General features: G+C 51.1%; 4 protein-coding genes across 4 annotated transcripts; 2 read left to right on the top strand and 2 right to left on the bottom strand.

Annotated features, from left to right (window-relative positions):
* Positions 1-4020: 4020 nt before the first annotated feature.
* Positions 4021-6629, bottom strand: afcA (Alpha-fucosidase A; the record flags this gene model as incomplete). The annotated part of the gene is made up of 5 exons (XM_037323488.1): positions 4021-5027; positions 5078-6157; positions 6210-6294; positions 6344-6426; positions 6488-6629. 5 exons carry the CDS (start codon positions 6627-6629, stop codon positions 4021-4023), a joined length of 2397 nt encoding a protein of 798 aa, XP_037177469.1.
* Positions 6630-8205: 1576 nt separating this feature from the next.
* On the top strand, positions 8206-9677 carry HDNO-2 (6-hydroxy-D-nicotine oxidase; the record flags this gene model as incomplete). The annotated part of the gene is made up of 2 exons (XM_037323487.1): positions 8206-8346; positions 8397-9677. 2 exons carry the CDS (start codon positions 8206-8208, stop codon positions 9675-9677), a joined length of 1422 nt encoding a protein of 473 aa, XP_037178078.1.
* A 4138-nt stretch (positions 9678-13815) lies between these two features.
* CGCA056_v008238 (uncharacterized protein) lies at positions 13816-14825 on the top strand (the record flags this gene model as incomplete). The annotated part of the gene is made up of 3 exons (XM_037323486.1): positions 13816-14093; positions 14164-14279; positions 14383-14825. The coding sequence occupies 3 exons, from the start codon at positions 13816-13818 to the stop codon at positions 14823-14825; spliced, it is 837 nt and encodes a 278-aa protein (XP_037178077.1).
* Positions 14826-15238: 413 nt separating this feature from the next.
* On the bottom strand, positions 15239-17787 carry CGCA056_v008237 (uncharacterized protein; the record flags this gene model as incomplete). The annotated part of the gene is made up of 4 exons (XM_037323485.1): positions 15239-15426; positions 15481-16227; positions 16293-16725; positions 16780-17787. The coding sequence occupies 4 exons, from the start codon at positions 17785-17787 to the stop codon at positions 15239-15241; spliced, it is 2376 nt and encodes a 791-aa protein (XP_037178082.1).
* Between the last annotated feature and the right edge of the window lie 226 nt (positions 17788-18013).

Genomic DNA, 18013 nt, shown 5'->3' with positions numbered 1-18013 from the left:
CAGGGTGCCTTCCTTCGTGCCTGAATTGCAGATATGCAGCTGGATAACGGAGCGGTTGTTGGGTTTTGATGTATCGTTTTGGTTCTCGGTGTTTGTCGTCCTTGTCAATTTATTCGCTCGCGAATAACCTCAGAAAATGCAGAAAGGTAGCCGAGAGCTAACCTGTATGGGAAGATTGAAATCTTGTGAATTGAGGACTTGAGTAAGACGGATGAGATGTGGCGGATGAAGAGACCAATATTGCTGCCTGCGGCTGGTTGAGACGAGGTATAAAAGGGTTAAAGGGGCTTGAATTTCCAGAACGACGCCGCGCCAGAATGAAGGGCGAAGGCACAGATCGTGAAGCTCATCGTGTGAAGAGAGCCAAAACGAAGGCCACAACTTTCACCCAAGGGTATAATTGAAGTTCTTCCGCCTCTACTGCCGGATTGCTCACATCTTCTTGCCTGGGTTATTCTGGCAGAATAAGAAGGGAGAGGAGGCGTTGGACTTGGCATGATGTCCAATTACTGGTACATGTATGCTTATGGGGTGAGGCTTGGTCTGTTACAACGAAGAGCCCGCGTTGAGCTAAGTACTATTCGTTTCCCCTTAGGACTAAGATGAATCTATGCCAAAAGCGGCAAGACCAGATTGGCGAGGGGTACGTTGAGTGGATGATGTCGTGGCTTTTTATATCCAACAGGGTTGTACTAAGGTATCTGCGCTGCGAGTTTGGATTTTGCATTGACTCGATTTAGGTATCAAAATGTGTTTGCACCTTTGAATTACTGATGGGCAGATAGAATGATAGGCAGACACAACCGCACTCCTGCAAGTATTGGTTGCAGTCAACAGGTTTCAATCAATGATGCAAGTGGTGATGTTGATGAGAATTCAAGTCTAACCCAATATTTGCAGAGGGTTCAGGGAGAAATGGACACGAGATCATTTTTCAGCCTCGCCATCCTGGGTTTAATCTTTGTCATATAGATCGAATAATTCCAGGCTGGGTACGTGTTGAAAAGTGACTTGTGTTGGACAAGCCAGCAACCTGTTCATCCTGCATAGGTAGTCAGACGAGATGGTATGATACGACTGCACAACACGTATGCGAATGGAACCCCATTGCGCTGAAATATCGTTTGCTCCTCGAGATGCTGAGTTCTTATACCCATGCCTCGAACTATAGCGCCAGGGCAGTGTTCGCCTCTCTACAGCAACAGACGCGCCTGATTCGGTGGGGCATCAGAATGTAAGTGACCCAATGTCCTGGTACAGTCCAGGTCCCACGCGAACACTTGGGTTGTAGTAGTATAAATTGTGACGGCAATGCAATACTAGCTACTTCAAAAACAAATCCATCGCGCGTCGTTCGTCGTAAACTGAGGAGAAGGGATGGTAAGCGCCTACGTCGCATTTATCCGACCAGACCAACTAATTGAGATGGGTGATCTTTTCGTGCATCTGGGGCTTTATCCCTTTCGATTCTCATCGTTGGCTGCCTGTTTGTATGTGAATATCCGGGAGAAACCCGGGGCGATCCTGTGGTTAGAGCGAATATGCATGGGCACCACGTTGCCCACTGGGGATGATGGACGATATCCGCTGACGCCCATCTTTTCGGACGTGAGCGAGAGAAAGTTTTCATGTGTCTGCAATCAAAAGAGCATAATTTCTCGTTGATGCTTGAATCTGACACTACTAAAGATCGATGTGACTACTGTGCCTCGGAGAATTTCCAGACCCATCATCTCCCTTAAGTTCATCTCCCAGCTCGTTCAGTAGAACGAAGTCTCAACGGACGACTTCTCGCGCGTCGGCAGGTGACAAAAGCTGAAGCAAGCCATTTTGATCCCTTATCGGAGCCCCCAGAATCAATCCGGTAGCTTGGATCGAAACTCGCCAGGGTTAATAAATGCTTCTGCCGGGGACACATTGGATGTCTCCATCTGTGACTGAAGCAAATAATCGACAAGAAATGCTACAGAAACATTGCCGCGTCCATACATCTTTCCACCGTCTTCTTCACCTGTGTCTTGCTAGGCGAATAATACCGTAGAACCTCTATCGTAACTGACATGGTGTGAGGAAAATCCTTGAATGAGATGGCGCGTGAGATCACTTTTGAGCGTAGGCTTACGTGACAATAATACAGCTCAAGCTGAAAACACTCAATCTAGGAAATAAAGCATTTCTTGCTTAGGTTCTCGGAATTTGGCTGTGGAGTTGCCGATTTACATGTTCATTCACCTCAGATCTGGCGGTGCATAGAGATGTGGTACGCCTGTGGGCAAAGCTTGTAATGCCGTAAAACGCCTCCAGCGACTTTTCAGTACTTTTCAGTTTCTCAAAACAACAAATTAATGAAGTACATTCCATGAAGTTCAGTTGAAGTGAGCTGCACTTGTATATCATGCGATCGGCTAATAAGGGCTCGGTAGCATAGCCTTATGATTCAGTGGATCAGTCATTTGCCGTGTAGCTTCTGGCACTGGCTCCGATTTGGATACACCGTCAACAGCGAAGTAGAAAGACAACGAACGGTATAACGCACATGACAGCTGGATAAATTTGACTTTTAAAGATGCACAGAACGTGATAGGAGGAAACTGGGTCTAGGCTTATTAATTTGGAGATGGTGCCTGAACAGACTTGTCCAACATCAGGAACATCGTTGCGGCCCGCGTGGAAAGCTGGCGCGCTTTGGCTCAATGCTCCTTCTTTATAGAACAGCGTCCTTAGTACAACCATTTTAATTTACCAATAATATCTCATATTTTAATCCCCTTAATTAACCTCAGAGATCGCTGACAGCTCGCGCTTTTAGAATGGTAGAAGGCAACTGAGGCTGAGGCGCGCGGATGGTGGGACTCGGGGAGAACGCATGGAGTAAAAGGAAAACGTAATAGAACTACTGAGATGAAATCCAATTGGAATTGACAGCATTCATCTCAATGGTAGCTTTCGTGTCATTCTACTGTCGTTCCGTAGCACTGGTGTCGTCTAAGCATACCTAACATCTATGTAGGTACAGGCTGAACGATGCGTGGTGTGCTAAGAAACAAATCCCCGCAGGAGATCGCGTCGAACAAGCTGCACGGGAAGCTCTTAACCGCGAAACTCGCTGAAAAAACAGCCAGCCGGACTCTAACTACAAGAGAGGCAAGGAGGCAGACCAGCGTCGCGCCCTGTCACTCATAGAGGGGCGAAAGAGTCGGAGGAGAATTGGCTATTTAACAAAATAGAAATAAGAGTAGCCACTCGAATCCTGGCCCTATACAATTGGTAATCGATATCTCAACCTTAACACACGACGCCTCTCGGCCACCGACCCCGTGACCCCACCGCAACTGCATTTCGTAGCCCGGGGGGCGCGCAACCGGGACCCACTCCGTGCAGATCCCGTGGCCCGGGCGCGGAGGTACCTGCCCCACCCCTCGTGAGCGGCATCAACGCTTCGTTTCTACGGCCGCAGGCGAACATGTACAAGCCGGCCAGGCCAAAATAGTAAGTGGATGGATGTACATGTCGTGGAAGCAAGGTGAGAAGAAAAGTAAAAAAGAAGGGCCGGGCTGTCCGAAATACATCGACTCACCCCAGCCGGCGACCAGCGCTGAATCCGCTCCCGTTTCCTCAGAACGTCCCGTCGAAAACTGGTGCCAATTGTTATTTTGCAACTGAGTTGATTTTACCTATAGACCTTACATCTCGAAATTGAAGGAAGGAGCATATCACGAAGGTAGCTACTGAGGAAAGAATATGTGGCAGGCACCGCAATGCAGCCAGCCTTAGCCAGCCCACCGCACCACGCCTTTTTGACGACAGGCAGGTTTCCCTTCTCATCCCGCACCTTCTGATTTTAATTTTGCAGTTTCCTATTTTGAGGCTTTTCAGACTATACATATCACTGAATATTGACACGCTCACGAGTTGTTACGATATATCTTGATTTTCGCACAACTATGGCGCGCATCCTCACACAACTATGTACGGTTTTCAAACCCTGTCTCTGCCCATCACCAAGGCTCTCCACGCGAATCATACTAACAGAGTAGTAAGCTCAGTCCCTTCCACATTCACGAACCGCACCTTTCCTCCAGTGACACTACTACCAGTTTTCGCCGTCGCCTCGTTCACGATCCCGTTCTCGTCCCAACTGAAATCGACAACCCCACCACCGCGAACCCGGAGCCCCTTCACCCTACCACCGCCCCATTTCTTCGGAATCGCAGGGGCCAGCACCACCGTCCGCATATCCTCTCTCGAAGCATACGGCAGCGGCAGGTCGACGACCAGCATGCTCAACACAGCACCGCCCAGGCCGAAGTTGGCATCGATCTGGAACGGCGGACTCAGCGCCCAGTACATGCTGAACCCGTTCGGCGCAAAGTTGACGTCGATCGCGTACCGCAGCTGCTCGTACGCCCGGTCCGTCTCGTTGAGCCGCGCCCAGCACGCCGTCCGCCACACCTTGGCCCAGCCCGCGTTCGCGTCTTCGGCGTTGCCCAGGCTGCGGGAGATGAGCGTCTCGCGGACGGCGGACTGTATCGTGGCGTTGGTGTAGCCGCCCAGGAAGGAGGAGACGGAGTAGCCGGGGTGCCAGCCGGTGAGGTGCGAGAGGTGGCGGTGGGTGGACTTGTCGTCGTAACCGTAGCTGTCGGGGAGCTTCCACTCCTTCAGGCCGCCCCATTCCGTGACATGGACACCCTTGTCGAGGCTTTTCAGGCTGGAGGTGACATCTTCGATGAACTTGGTATCGTCCTCGGAGACGAAGGTCGCGCCGTGGAGGACGGCCTCGAAGACTTGGTGGATCATTTGGTGGTAGTGCGTGCAGCCGAACGTCGTCGGGCCGTGTTCGGGGCTGTTGCAGGGGTTGACGACCAACGTGCCGTCGTTGAAGTAGAGGTCCTCTTGCAGTTGAGAGAGCCAGAATTCGGCGACTCCCTTGATGAGCGGGTATCCCTGGCGGGTGAACCACTCGATGTCTTGGGTGTACTCGAAGTTATCCCAGACGTGCTGCATCATCCATGCTGCCGCTGCCGGGTCTGAGAGCTGTTAGAAAACATCGGGAAGCAGGTTGAGGAATTCGACTCACAGTTTGCCCAACTCGAACCTTCCTTCATCGCGGTGTGCCCGAAGGTGTTCATCTCGTTGTGGACGACCCAACCACTGGCGTTGTACAGAAACTTGGCCGTTTCAGTGCCACGAGGTACCCATGTGTCTTCCATGTAGTCCCAGAGAGCAGTCTGCGTCTCACCCAGACCTGTCTGGTCGGCTGCCCAGTAGTTCATCTGTATGTTGATGTTGGCATGATAGTCTGCGCTCCACGCAGGCCAAAGCTGCTCCGTCCAACGGCCCTGAAGGTTCGCGGGTAAGGAGTTGGCACGAGAGGACGTGATTAGAAGGTAGCGGGAGTAGTCGAAGAGCAAAGCCTCAACATAAGGGTCGCCACCGTCGGTGTACACGTAGTCAGAGATCAGTTGTCCTGTCTCCTTCTCCTCGGAACCTTGAGTATCCGGAAGGTTCAGCTCGAAAGCACTCTCCAGCTTCTGGTAGTCAGCGATGTGGTCCTTCAGGAGTGTATCAAATGACTTCGATGCCGCATCTGAAGTCGTCTTCTCAACAAGTGGACCGGGATCTTCTCCTTTGAAAGAGTAGTCGCTCTCAGCATTGCCGTTCTTCTGATCGTAGTTCGTCTCGCCTCCAATGATGATCGTGAGAGCCTTCTGGTCCTTCTCTGGGGTGACAGTCAAGAAGTTTGCAGACGTGCAGTTCGTAATAGCGGCGTCCTTGTTGATCCGCGCGATGGAATCGAACTTCATGCCTTCTGGCGGGCCGAGCTGAGTGACGCCGGCGAAGCGGACATGACCATCACCACAAGACACATTGTACGTGTCCTGTTCCACAAGCCGATTCTCGTAGCCTACTTCGACCACTGGCAAGGCCGCTTCCGAAGTAATGTGGTATACGCAAACCTGGTCCGGATACGAGCAGAAATGAGAGATCTCGAATGCTGCGCCGTTAGCTACGAACTTGGTGGTGTGAACACCAGTCTTGAGGTCGAGAGTTCGTCGGTAGTCGCTGTAGTCGCTAACGCCCTCGATATTGACCGTCAGGTTGGCGAGGACGCGGTTCGAACCGTATTCATCCCCAACACCAAGCAACGGCGACACATCTAGAAAAACAATCAGTTACGCTGGCCCAATTGTGAAGATCTAGCCGCTTACCTCCGGTTCCATTCTCAAAAATCGTGGCGCGAATCTCCGGGAGAGCTTCATATTTGGGTTCCGTCGGGTTGCCGCCGGTGTAGTTCTGTTTGAGTTGAGCTGAAATCCTTGCCTGCATGGATGTGGGGACTCACTGAAGCTCCGAAGGGGCCACCGGCCCAAAGAGAGTCAATGTTCAGGTTGACCTTTTCCGAGCCGGGAGGGCCAAATGGGATTGCTAAAAACAGTTTCAGACTTGCCCATGAATCTGACTCACTCCGCCTTACCACCAAGTTTACCATTGCCAACTGGGTAGCCAGTCTTGAGAATATACCCGTCTCCATCTCGATCTGCAAAAGTAGCCGGGACGGAAGACCAGAAAGAGCGCGCTTCACACAAGGCGAAGCTGCCCAAGAGGAACCAGCTAGATTGGCCCTTCATCTTGACTTGCGCATACGTTCGTACCCATCACGAGAAGCGCAGATGATAGCACATGTAGTCCTATTTGTACATCGCAACCCCGCGTCTCCCTCGATCGGGTCTCTACCGGGTGGCCCCTCGGAAATGACGATGGGGCCACTCGGGTCTGGGCAAGCAGAGTCGCGGGCTCGGTGTCGGGCGCTGTGAGCGATTGCCCGTATTGCCTCCAAGACCTAATTTCCCTCCAATTAAGAAGAAGTATAGTGACATAAACGTGCATACCCAACCCAATCTAGACCCCGCTGGGATACTGATTCGTTTGCCGGAAAGCTCGGCCAGCTGTTGTTACGCGCTTTTTAGCAATGCGACTGCGGGGTAGAACGGCTGTCTTGGCAGATCTCGGCCGCGAAGCGAATGCACGTTGTAGGTGAGATTGGAAGTTAGTTCCGTGTTTTCATGTTCTACGCAGTCATTTTCTAGTAGCATTAGCGATTCATGATTCGTTGAGTGTTGCATCGAGTCTGTAAATAGTTTGTATCCAGGGTCTCTAAGTTGCCACGATAGTCGTACGCAAGCGTGGCCCATCTCTAGTGAATCTTGTGACTGGCGCGGTGATATGAAAGAGCTCTAATTGAATCGTGATATTACTATTGGAGTGTATTTAAGTATTGGTAGAGCGCGATAAGAAGCTTACTACCGATGATCACAACTGAGATTCTCTGCGAAAGCGGCCGCTCAACATACGATACCTTCACCTCTTGCCGTGCTCGAGAGCAAAGGCAATCAATCGCTCATCTGCTATCCTAGAGGCATGAGGTAGGATATTGGCCATCTTTTAATGTAAAACAGTTTTCTTGGAAGTTCATTCGTAAATACTCTTTTGGATACGAAGAATTTCATTTTGGGAGTAGGTGATAAGAGTCGTCCGAATTATCTGGACGTGCCCCATTATCATGTCATTGCGACATGGCGAGGAAGCGAGGCAATTACTCATAGAGAAAGAAGGAAGACACCATAATCCAGTTGCTACAGAACTGTGTATACGGAAAAACTCGTGTCGCTTTTTTCTACCTTGGGCTTTGCACGCGTTGATGAGGTCTCAATTGCTGATGTTTTGATTCCGACCCCCGGTACATACTGAAGCCAATTCGTCTCACCTTTGACAAACGAAACTCTCAAATGGAGAGTTCAGTATGTCTGACCAATTCTCCAAGCAGAGTGACTGTGATAAACTCACCTTTTACGAATGACGTCTTCGGTTAGCACCGTGTTCCGGTCAGCAGCCTGCGGCACTCTCCGTACCTAGTGCTTACTCTAACTCAGAGAAGGATGGACTTCGGATAGCCTTCCAGGTTCTCATCCAATCAATGCCTTGAATTCTTCGCGATAGTTTGAAGATCAACCTTCACTAAAGCCTGACGTGGGACAGTTTGTGGACAGCGACAGATTGCTGGCCCGGTCAGCGTCCGGCTGGGTGGCGCCAGACCAGGTCTTTAAAGAGCGGAACCGGCCCAGTTCCATGTCTCACTTTTCAACTACATCCCGTGATCGTGATCCCATCCTCCGTATTCACCGAGAAGACGCGAATCTACATATCATGGGCTCAATCAGCAATTTCTCGTGGGAACAAGATATCCCCACCTTTCGGTCGGAGATTCAGGGCGATGTCCTCTTGCCAGGCGACGAGGGCTACGAAGCCAGTCTAGAACGCTGGTCTATCGTGTGCATTAAACCCGCGGTAGCCAATCCCCCGAATAAAATGAGAGTACCCGCACTGATAAGCTCCAGGCCGTCGTAGTCAAGCCAAAGTCAGCACAGGACGTCTCCGCCGCGATCCTTTTCGCAATAAAGCACAGCATTCCCTTCACCACCTGCGGTGGCGGCCACTCTACAGCAGGCACATCCTCCTCCAATGGCGGCATGGTGATCCATCTCGGCCACCTCCGCAGCGTGTCCGTCAACATCGAAAAGCAGCTCGTCAGCTACGGCGGCGGATGCACTTGGAAAGACGTCGACGACGAAGCCTGGAAGCATGGTCTCGCCACCGTCGGTGGAACGGTCTCGCACACCGGTGTTGGTGGCCTCGTCCTCGGCGGTGGGCAGGGAATTCTCAGTGGAATGTACGGTATGACCGTTGACTGCCTGGTTGAGGTGGAAGTTGTGCTTGCGGATGGATCGATCGTCACGGCCTCGGAAACACAGAATGGAGACCTTTTCTGGGCCTTGCGGGGAGCCGGAGCCAGTTTTGGGGTGGTGACGCGGTTCACTTCCAGGGTCTTCCCGCAAGGAAGAGTGTGGTCTGGTCCTTTGATGTATCCGACTTCGAAGTTGCCCGAGCTGGTGGCCTGCGCGAACGAGTTCGTGGAGAGGATGGATGAGAGGCAGTACGTGGTGATGGGGTTCACCTATGGCCCGCCGCCTGACCCGCAGCCGCTTATCGTCGTTCAGCCGTTCCACAATGGTACCGGACAGGAAGTCAAGGATGGCTTATTCAAAGGCCTCTTCGAGGCTGGGCCGCTGGTGGACTTGACGACAGAGATGGACTACCCCGTTGCCAACACTTTGGTAGACGTCTTCCAAGGCCCCGGAGCGAGGCGACTGACTGGCGGCACCAACCTCACGACACCATTCGAGCTGTCCAAGTGGGAAGAGATGTGTCACGAGTTTTATTCTCGTGTGGATGCAGAGACTACGCGAGGCAATGATATGCGGACCAGCATGTTAGCCGTGGAGATGTACAAGAAGGATAAGGTGGCAAACGTGCCATTTGGCGCGACTGCATACTCGAACCGTGGCATGTACTTCGATTGCATGGTATTAACGTGCTGGACGGACCCTGCCAAGGATGGCGAGGTTCGGGGATGGAACCGGGAGTTGGCGCAGAAAATCAAGGGCAGAAACCATACTGGGGAGACTGGCGGCGTGGGACAGTACAACAACTACGTCAGTGAGGAGCTCGATGTGAGGGAAGGATTCAAGGAGAACGCGAAGAGGTTGGTGGAACTGAAGAAAAAGTATGATCCAGAGAACCGGTTCTCGAGGAGCCCTTGGAAGATTGTCATTACGTAGATAGAGACGTCATATCATTGCAAGGAACAGTGAGATCTGGAGGTTACCCTGCTTTCAACGCTTTCAAAGGATTTGACGTTTTAATTGGAGTCTCATCCAACTTGATTCTCGATGCCGGTGAGGTTCCGATCTCAGCCATGGTCTCATCTCCTATGTTTTCTGTTCCTCTACATGGCTCACTTTCGCCCAGAAACAGTAAATTGAACTTAATCAACTTTAACACCTCAGGAAAAACCTTGCATTAGCTGGTTCAAATTTTCAAGATGGATATGAAGCAAACAATTTTATCGTTCTCTTCATCATGTCACGGTGGCAACGCCAAAAGTATCCAGAGGACTCAGGCACAGCAGTAAGCGATTTCCGACCGACTTTGAGATGGATTGACACAACCTGATTGGTATCAGTTGGTTCATCACACGCAGGCGTTGTCAAATGAGGCAATGTTACCCGAATATGCAGACCTAAGGTATACGACCAGAAATTGCATTTTGTGAAGAATTCTTTTGTGAATTTTTATACAACTAGGGATATATAAGAGGTCCCCCTTACTCTAACTACCCCCTATATATCTAATTACTTTTATTAACTACTACTCTATTAAGTTATAGTACTACTTTAAGTTCTACTAATAAGCTCTTTTACTTTAGATAGTTTAACTAGTTTATTTTATAATATAGTTATTAGTTATCTCGTTATTTTTAAATATTTTAGTAATATTTTTAGATTTATTAAATATTTTAAAAAGAAATAGATTATTATAGCTATATTAGTAGAGGATAATATATATATTAGTAAGTAATAGAAGAAGAATATTTGTTTTAAATTTATTATAGTTCTAAGGGGAAAAGCGTTTATTTTAAAACTTATAGATATTATCCTCTTTTTCTCTAATAAACTAAGTAAAGCTATTACTACTTTTAAAGTAATAGTTATAGAAGTAGTAAATATAGTATTATTTTAGTATTTTAGTATTTTAGTATTTTAGTATTTTAGTATTTTAGTATTTTAGTATTTTAGTATTTTAGTATTTTAGTATTTTAGTATTTTAGTATTTTAGTATTTTAGTATTTTAGTATTTTAGTATTTTAGTATTTTAGTATTTTAGTATTTTAGTATTTTAGTATTTTAGTATTTTAGTATTTTAGTATTTTAGTATTTTAGTATTTTAGTATTTTAGTATTTTAGTATTTTAGTATTTTAGTATTTTAGTATAATAGGTTATAATAGTATAAAGAGGGAGATATCTACTCCCTAGCGATTTACGCTCTCTTTATATACCCCTATAAATAGCTATAGAGGTTTCTCTATAAGCTATCCTAGTCTTCGAATATTTCCCTATAAGAGTTATATAGCAGTTAATAAGGTGTGCCTCTAGGCAGCAAACTGCGAAGAAAAAAGTTAGAAGGGAAGAAAGACCAGAAATTGCCCATGCTCCCTTGCATCCTTTTCTCCTCATACTACTTCGAAGAGTAGTCATATGATACATTACCTATCCTTTATTCTACCAAACTCGAGATCATGTTCATCCGACCCCTTGCTTCGACTGAGCACAAGTGTCACACGAAAATGCTTCACAGACGCTCAGAATTCTGATATTCATGTAACCAACGTACAAAGTCCGTGTTGTTAACTGCCAACATACCATCAGCCGTAGGGTCCCGATCAGGCATGTATAGAAGTGACGTTCTGAACTTTTCAGTTGAGTAGCCGAAGACTTCTCCAGATGTGGACAGTTTTCGGACACCGTAGATAGTGTTCTGAAGTGTTATCGACGTCCTACCTTGGCTTGGATCTTGTTTATTCACATATCTAGATAGGATTCGATCGTAAAATAAGCGAATTTGCATTTGATAAACACTACAGAGTGAGACGTATCATTCGAATTACAATCTTGTTTTCAAGCTTAAAGCTTCGTTACGTCGCGTATCGAGTCTTTCTCTTGGCTGCACTTCAAGCTTGGTGTTATGCAGAATGTGGACCTCGCTTTGACGACACTGTCGTACTGCAGAAGACTTTCTTAAAGAATACGCAGAGGATAATTAGTGGCTAGCTCACTTTGAGCAAACATCACATGAGAACTGTTTGTTCATTCCTCCACGGCGCATAAGCTGCGATCTTCATCATATCCCCCCTTGCTTAGGACTCAAGCGAGCGTTGCTTCAACTGAACCTTCTTCCGATACGATAGTTCAGGAGGTCTACCCAAACTTATTACTTGGCATGTTCGCTGGTATTTAAACTCAAACTCCGCAAGACATCACCAGTGTTTCACACTTACTCCATCCATTACATCTTAGGATCGTTACAGCCTACCACTTGTCCTGTCAAACATTCTCGAAGGTCATACCCTAGACACCCCTTGAGTCCGCCAACATGAAGGTCCTTGCTCTCGCCATTGTCAACTCTCTGATCGCTGGATTGGCCGTGGCAAGAGACTGCCCTACCGAGTCCGACTGCATGCAGAAATCTTGCAAGGATTTCGCAATCAACAAGCATGCGATGCTTCCATTCGAAAAGAAGGGCGACTGGAAAAACCTGCTGGAGGCCGTCTGCAAAGACAGTCGGGGCAAGGAAGTGTACACTTGGCTGAATTTGAAGGAGTGCATCACGGAAAACCACGGCGCCCTGTTTTGGCAATACCAGTAACAGTTCCCCCATCTTTCCGGATTTATGACAGTGTTTTGACATATATCTACTAGGGGCAACTTTAGATGCTCCGCTTGCTATATCGAGGACCGAAAATCCTCTGATCCCGTTATGTTGTCATGCTTCTGCTACCGCCCAGAGCCCTTGAAGATCAATCTCTGTGAGTACTCCTGTATCTTTCCTGGGTTGCATTGCGTTCCGAAACTAGCGAGATTTCTTTACAGCCGAGGGCATCTGGGTCGATGATGGTGTCATCGGTTGCTTCAAGACCAACGGCCACAAGGCCCCCATTGGAAAGTAAGTTGGGCGAAAGTGTTGCCCGTAAGAAGTGAACAATGTTTGCAGCTGCTTTAGGTGTAGTTCAAGAGTCTGCTTTCTGGTGTGACTGGGTCTCGTTCTATGTAGATATCATAGATTTTGACGGCTCAGCTGCTTGTCTTTATCCCACTTATCAAATTGTCGTCTGCTTGCAATGATTGAGCAGTCAGTTCTTCTTGTTGGACATTGTGTCACTCCTTTTGCAGGCATTGTCGATGCTTCATGGGCCGTAATAAAGGCAGGTGTATCTTGTGCTGCTGCCCTCGCGCGTAGGTGTACCGCCGAAAGATTAAAATTGCCGGTTTACCAACCTGAGTAGTTGTGTGTTTGATTCCTATTGATGACTAACTTCAGGCTGACAAACGTCAAAAGTGTTAGATTTCAATAGATGGGGCATCTTCATACTTAGGGCTACGAAAACTGGCTGTTGACTGTTAAACAGTAGGCGTCGTGGCTATGACTCCTAGGGTGTCTTTGCGATCAGCATGCGGGGGCGTCACAATTTTGCACGTAGAGATAGAAAGATTCAGTGAATTGCAGTTATCAAAACATTTGTTCTCGCCTACTTCTTCAACTTGAGCTTGAAATGAGAAACATCGTTGGCTGCGAGGACATGAAAGGAAAAGGGTATGAGTCACGCCCTGGCCACAAACTTGTTTTCAAGCTTAATGCTTGGCCAAGTAATTTCCGCTGCTGACTCTTTATCTTAGATATAATCTCGGGTCCGGGCTTTGCAGCCAATATCAAGCAAACCGACTCTTACTGTTCCACCGCCTCGAACATATCGAGAACCACGCAGGACAGACGGGCACATGGTGTCACAATAGGAAGTAGCATTACATCCCCCCCTGCGTCCCACGACTATGAGTTGAGGTCATGAGGCTCCTACGTTCTATCATTCCTTCTTGGCCCACCTTTACTCTACCACGCCCCCTACATGCTTTCTCGTAAACAGCTGGTTTTGTGTATACTCCTTACTGCTTCAAACGTTACGTCGAATGGCCAATCATCCGCCACGCCACGTATTCCGGAGTCTACCATACTCGACAATAAGTGTTTAAATTCTCCCGCTTATCACGGTCTCAACTGCCTTTCCCCACTCTCAGCCATTCAGAGTCCCCAAGAAAATCCGGAAGCAAATACTAGTCTCTCCATCGTTCCAAACCATCACCAAAATGAAGGTTCTTTCCCTCGCCGCGCTCAGCTCTCTGGCTGCCACCCTGGTTGTTGCCGGAAACTGCCCCATTGAATCTGACTGCATCCAAACGGCTTGCGAAAACTTCGAAATGACTGATAAAGTGCAGTACACCGGCGGTCTCAATATGCCCGACACGAGACTGTCGCATATGCTGGGCGCTGTATGCAAAGATCTCCACGGCAACAAGGTCTTTAGCTACCTGCATCTTAGCGCTTGCATCACAAACACCGACGGCAATATGGGCTTCTCCTACGCGTAAGCACTACCCTTACTCTCCCCTCACCATGTCCCCTCGAGTTCGCTTTATTGACCACCTCAAAAACAGGGGCAATTATGGCAAAGGGTGCGATGATTGCAAGATCCTGTCCCGCAAGAATAACGAAGACGTCATCATGGAATGCAAGTGCAAGGATAACGACAACCGCGGCAAGATCAACCTATGTAAGTATCCCCCACCTCCGCTTTCCGACGAATGTCGTCCTTGCTACCACATGGGCTCTCTTGGTCTTGAGTCGGGCCTTCCTTGTCACTGACCTCCTCTCAGCGCAGGGCATCTGGCAGTACAACGGCAGGCTGGGCTGCTACAGGGAGGAAGGCGGCCTGGTCCCCATCAGCCCCGTGAAGAAGAAGCGTTCCAACGAGCCGGACACCTTCACCTTGCCCTACCCCGTTGGGCAAACTTTCGATGATGTCCCTCAGTCTGTGGAACAGCGCACCGTCAAGCTCCCCTTCCCCGTTGGACAGACCGCAGACAAGATCCCCCATCCCGTGGAACAGCCCGGCGACGGCTCTGCCCATGGCCCGCCAAGCACTCCGGACACTCCGGATATCTATATAGATGTGACCAACGAGAGACGCTCCGAAGAGCCGCGCGCGCTTGAGTTCCCCAGAGACGAGAACGCGCCCTTTGGCGACGAAGATAGCCGGGAGGAGCCGGCCTATGATGACGGTAATGGCAAGCGCGGTCGCAGCTTCCGTCAGTTTTAATCGTTGGCTTGAGCTTCTCGGAAACCAGGCTAGGAAGCATCCATGTGGTTGAGGTGTGGTGAATGGCTTTGGTGGACTTCTGAGGACGTAGTTTTGCGGGAATTTCCTATGTCAATATGGAAGGCTGGCCAGACTGTCATTGAGATTCAGCCACGGGAGTATTTGGGAAACATCAGACACTCATTAATCAGCTTAGAAAGCAATCAACTTCGCAGGCAACGCGTTCAGTTCCTTGAATGCATCTCCTTTCGTGCGTTTTGAGTGCGGTGCTTGTAGCCTGCTGTACAACGTCAATACCAATTCCCTACTTCTTCTGACACTCGAGACTTTGATCACTATTATCGTCTTTGAAAAAGCCTTTGCTCGTAGCCGTAGGGAGGACAACACGTAAGTCCATCCTTGCATAACCCTCGTCACACCACAAACTTGCCCCCGCACCCACCACAAACTTCCTCCGACGTCTCAACACGAACCTCAGGACCGAGATGCTCCTGCGCGATCTTGACAACCTCCTTGGCCACAAGACACCGGAGTCCGCAAACAGCACACGCCCTCGAGATCCCAGGCGCCAAGATCGCCAATCCAGTGGCCGCGCAGGTAGCTATCATCATCAGCATACATCCCTCAAGACCCATAAGAGCCCAGGCAAACTTACCAAAGATATGTCCCCCCTCACAAACAGACTCCTTGCCCATCTGCTTCAACGACATCTGGCAAAACACGCATCTCTGCTTCTCCTTAACCTCCCTCAACCTCGCCTTCAACGAGACATCCCCGTCAGCATCCTCAGCAACCCCCGCTGTCTCTGTCGCAAGCGTCCCCGGAACAGCAGGCCCGCCGCCATACATCCAATCCCACATCTTGGCCTCGGTGCTCTGCCGCTCCCAAAACGGCCCAGGCCGCCCCTCCTCATCCCCATCAACATCCATCATCTCGCCGCCGCCACCACCTGACGAAGAAACCTTGCCGCCAAACATCACCCTGGTTTTAACAGACTTCTCCGGCTGCTGCGTGCTGTGCTGCGACACCAGCACAGCCGTCACCCCGCCCGCCGGCGATACCGTCAGCCCCCACACGCGCACCCTGTACGGGCGGATCTGCTCGCCCGCGTCCTCGGGCAGGTCGAAGTCCTCATCGTCGCTGTCGTCATCGTCCGACGCGGCGGACTCGGCGTCGCCCCCTGCTGCCCCACCGCTGCCGCGGCCGAGCATCGCCGCCGGCACGGAGAGCTTGACGGTCGAGGAGATGGTCTCCGCCCACTTGGGAAGGACCGTGTCGGAGAAGGTGTCGATGGCGTTCTGCTGGAACCAGTTGTCGTTGCTGCTAGTGGCGGAGAGCCGGACGAGGGAGTAGGAGGGCGCTTTGGTGCGTTTCGTCATCTCGGGGGGATGGATGATGAGACCTGTCACACGCTTCGTCAGTCTACCATGTACCCAGCAACAACAAAGTCTGCAAGGGGAGACGGACTCGAAATAGGATTCGTAGCGTCCAAAGACGTCGTGTCCTCAGGGTACGTCGTCCCGCACACCTCCGTCTTGTGCCCCTCCTCGACCGCCCGCTCGGGCCCGTTGAGCGCGACCTGGAAGGGCTGTGCCTTGAACGGGCTCGCGATCACGCCGCGGCAGACCTTAGCTCCGTCGTGATCCCAGACGGCGTCCTCCCACTCCACGAACGCGTCTGGGGCGAGGTGCGTGCAGATGCCCGTGACGTCGGCCTCTTCCACGCTCACTTCGACGCCGGCGCCGCGCGCCCAGGCGCGGGGGATCGTTATACGGCGGAAGCCGACGTAGTTGCGCGCGCAGTAGGATATCACCGCCGTGCGGGCGTCGTCGGAGAGTAGCCAGGGCGACCACTTTAGCGAGAACGCCGAGGAGTACGGGGTGTAGTCCGGGTCTGTTAGCTACAAACACACATTAGCAATGGGGTGGCGCATGATTCCCAGACGGCAACTCACGCTCGGAGTGGGATGCGGCCCCCGCCCGTCGAACCTCGCGACCTCCTCCACCTCCCACACATACGCCCCGGCATCCGAGCCGTCGTCGTTCTCGTTGGGGAGGTAATACTGCACGCTCAGCACGACGACCTCTTCCTGGTCCGTCGCGTACGCCAACAAGGCCCGTCCCGTGTCAACGCGCCGCGCCCACGCGGACGAGCGGATCTTGTCTTTCGGCAGGTACGCGCCGTCCTCGCTGCCGGCGTCGGGGAGCGGCAGGTTCGCGCCAGCGCCCCAGAGGATCCTCCAGTCGCGGAAGTTGCGCATGCGCGCGCCGAGGTCGATGTTCCCACCACCGGCACCACCACCGGCACCGGCACCCCCGCCCTCGCCGAGGACGAGCAGGGCGCCGTTGGTGAGCATGACGGCGAGCACGGGGCGCAGGTTGCGGCCGACGCCGGCAGGGGACCACTCGAGAGCGACGAGCTGGTTGAGGGAGGCGCCGTAGCCGGTGACGGTGCCGGAGCCGACGCCCTCGAAGACGGAGGCCGGGTCGACATCGCCCGGGTTGGCGTAGTCGTCCTCGTAGGCGGGCGGGGCGAGGGACTGGGCGGCGAAGAGGGCGGCGTTCATGCGCGGGTCGGGTTTGCGGGAGAGGGGGATGCGGAGGATGTAGGTGTAGTACTGCTGGCGGGACTTGTTCTCTGCGTCTTGGGATGCGGCGGCTGCTGCTGCTGCGGCTGCTGCTGGGAACGCCTCATCTTGGGGGTTGTCGTCGACGGCTTCGGGTGGAGGGGCGGCGGGCTTTTGGGCGGATGGGTCTTCGGGGGTTGGGTATTCGGGGAGGAAGACGTGGACGGAGTCGTCTGCTGCTACGGCGAGCTCGGCGTCGCAGGAGAAGGCGATGGCGTGGGTTGCGAGAGGCCGAGACTTGAGGGTGAGAGTCTTGAGAGGGGGAATCTGGTTTGAGGGGCCTGTTAGCGGCAAGTTTTTGTAGTAGGTGCCGTCGAGGATGGCGAGGTCATCCATGGTTAGGATGCAGAGGCATTAGTATACGATAGTAGTGTGTCGTCTGATAAGCTGTAGAGTCGACGATGAGTGTTTCCCTCACTGAGAGCAGGCTGATGAGCGTACATGCGATGGCAATGAGTTGAGATGGAAGGCGCAAGAGAATGGTAGCAGCTGTTCCTTCAGAACCAACTTGGGATGGAACCGAGATGTTAAGAGAGATAAAATGGACCTATTACGAGGAAAG

This window comes from Colletotrichum aenigma, assembly GCF_013390185.1.
Source record: "Colletotrichum aenigma strain Cg56 chromosome Unknown KSG_Cg56_contig05, whole genome shotgun sequence".
In the NCBI taxonomy this organism is placed as follows: Eukaryota; Fungi; Ascomycota; class Sordariomycetes; order Glomerellales; family Glomerellaceae; genus Colletotrichum; species Colletotrichum aenigma.
Note: the sequence above shows the minus strand (reverse complement) of the source record. Positions and strands in the feature narration are given on the sequence as shown.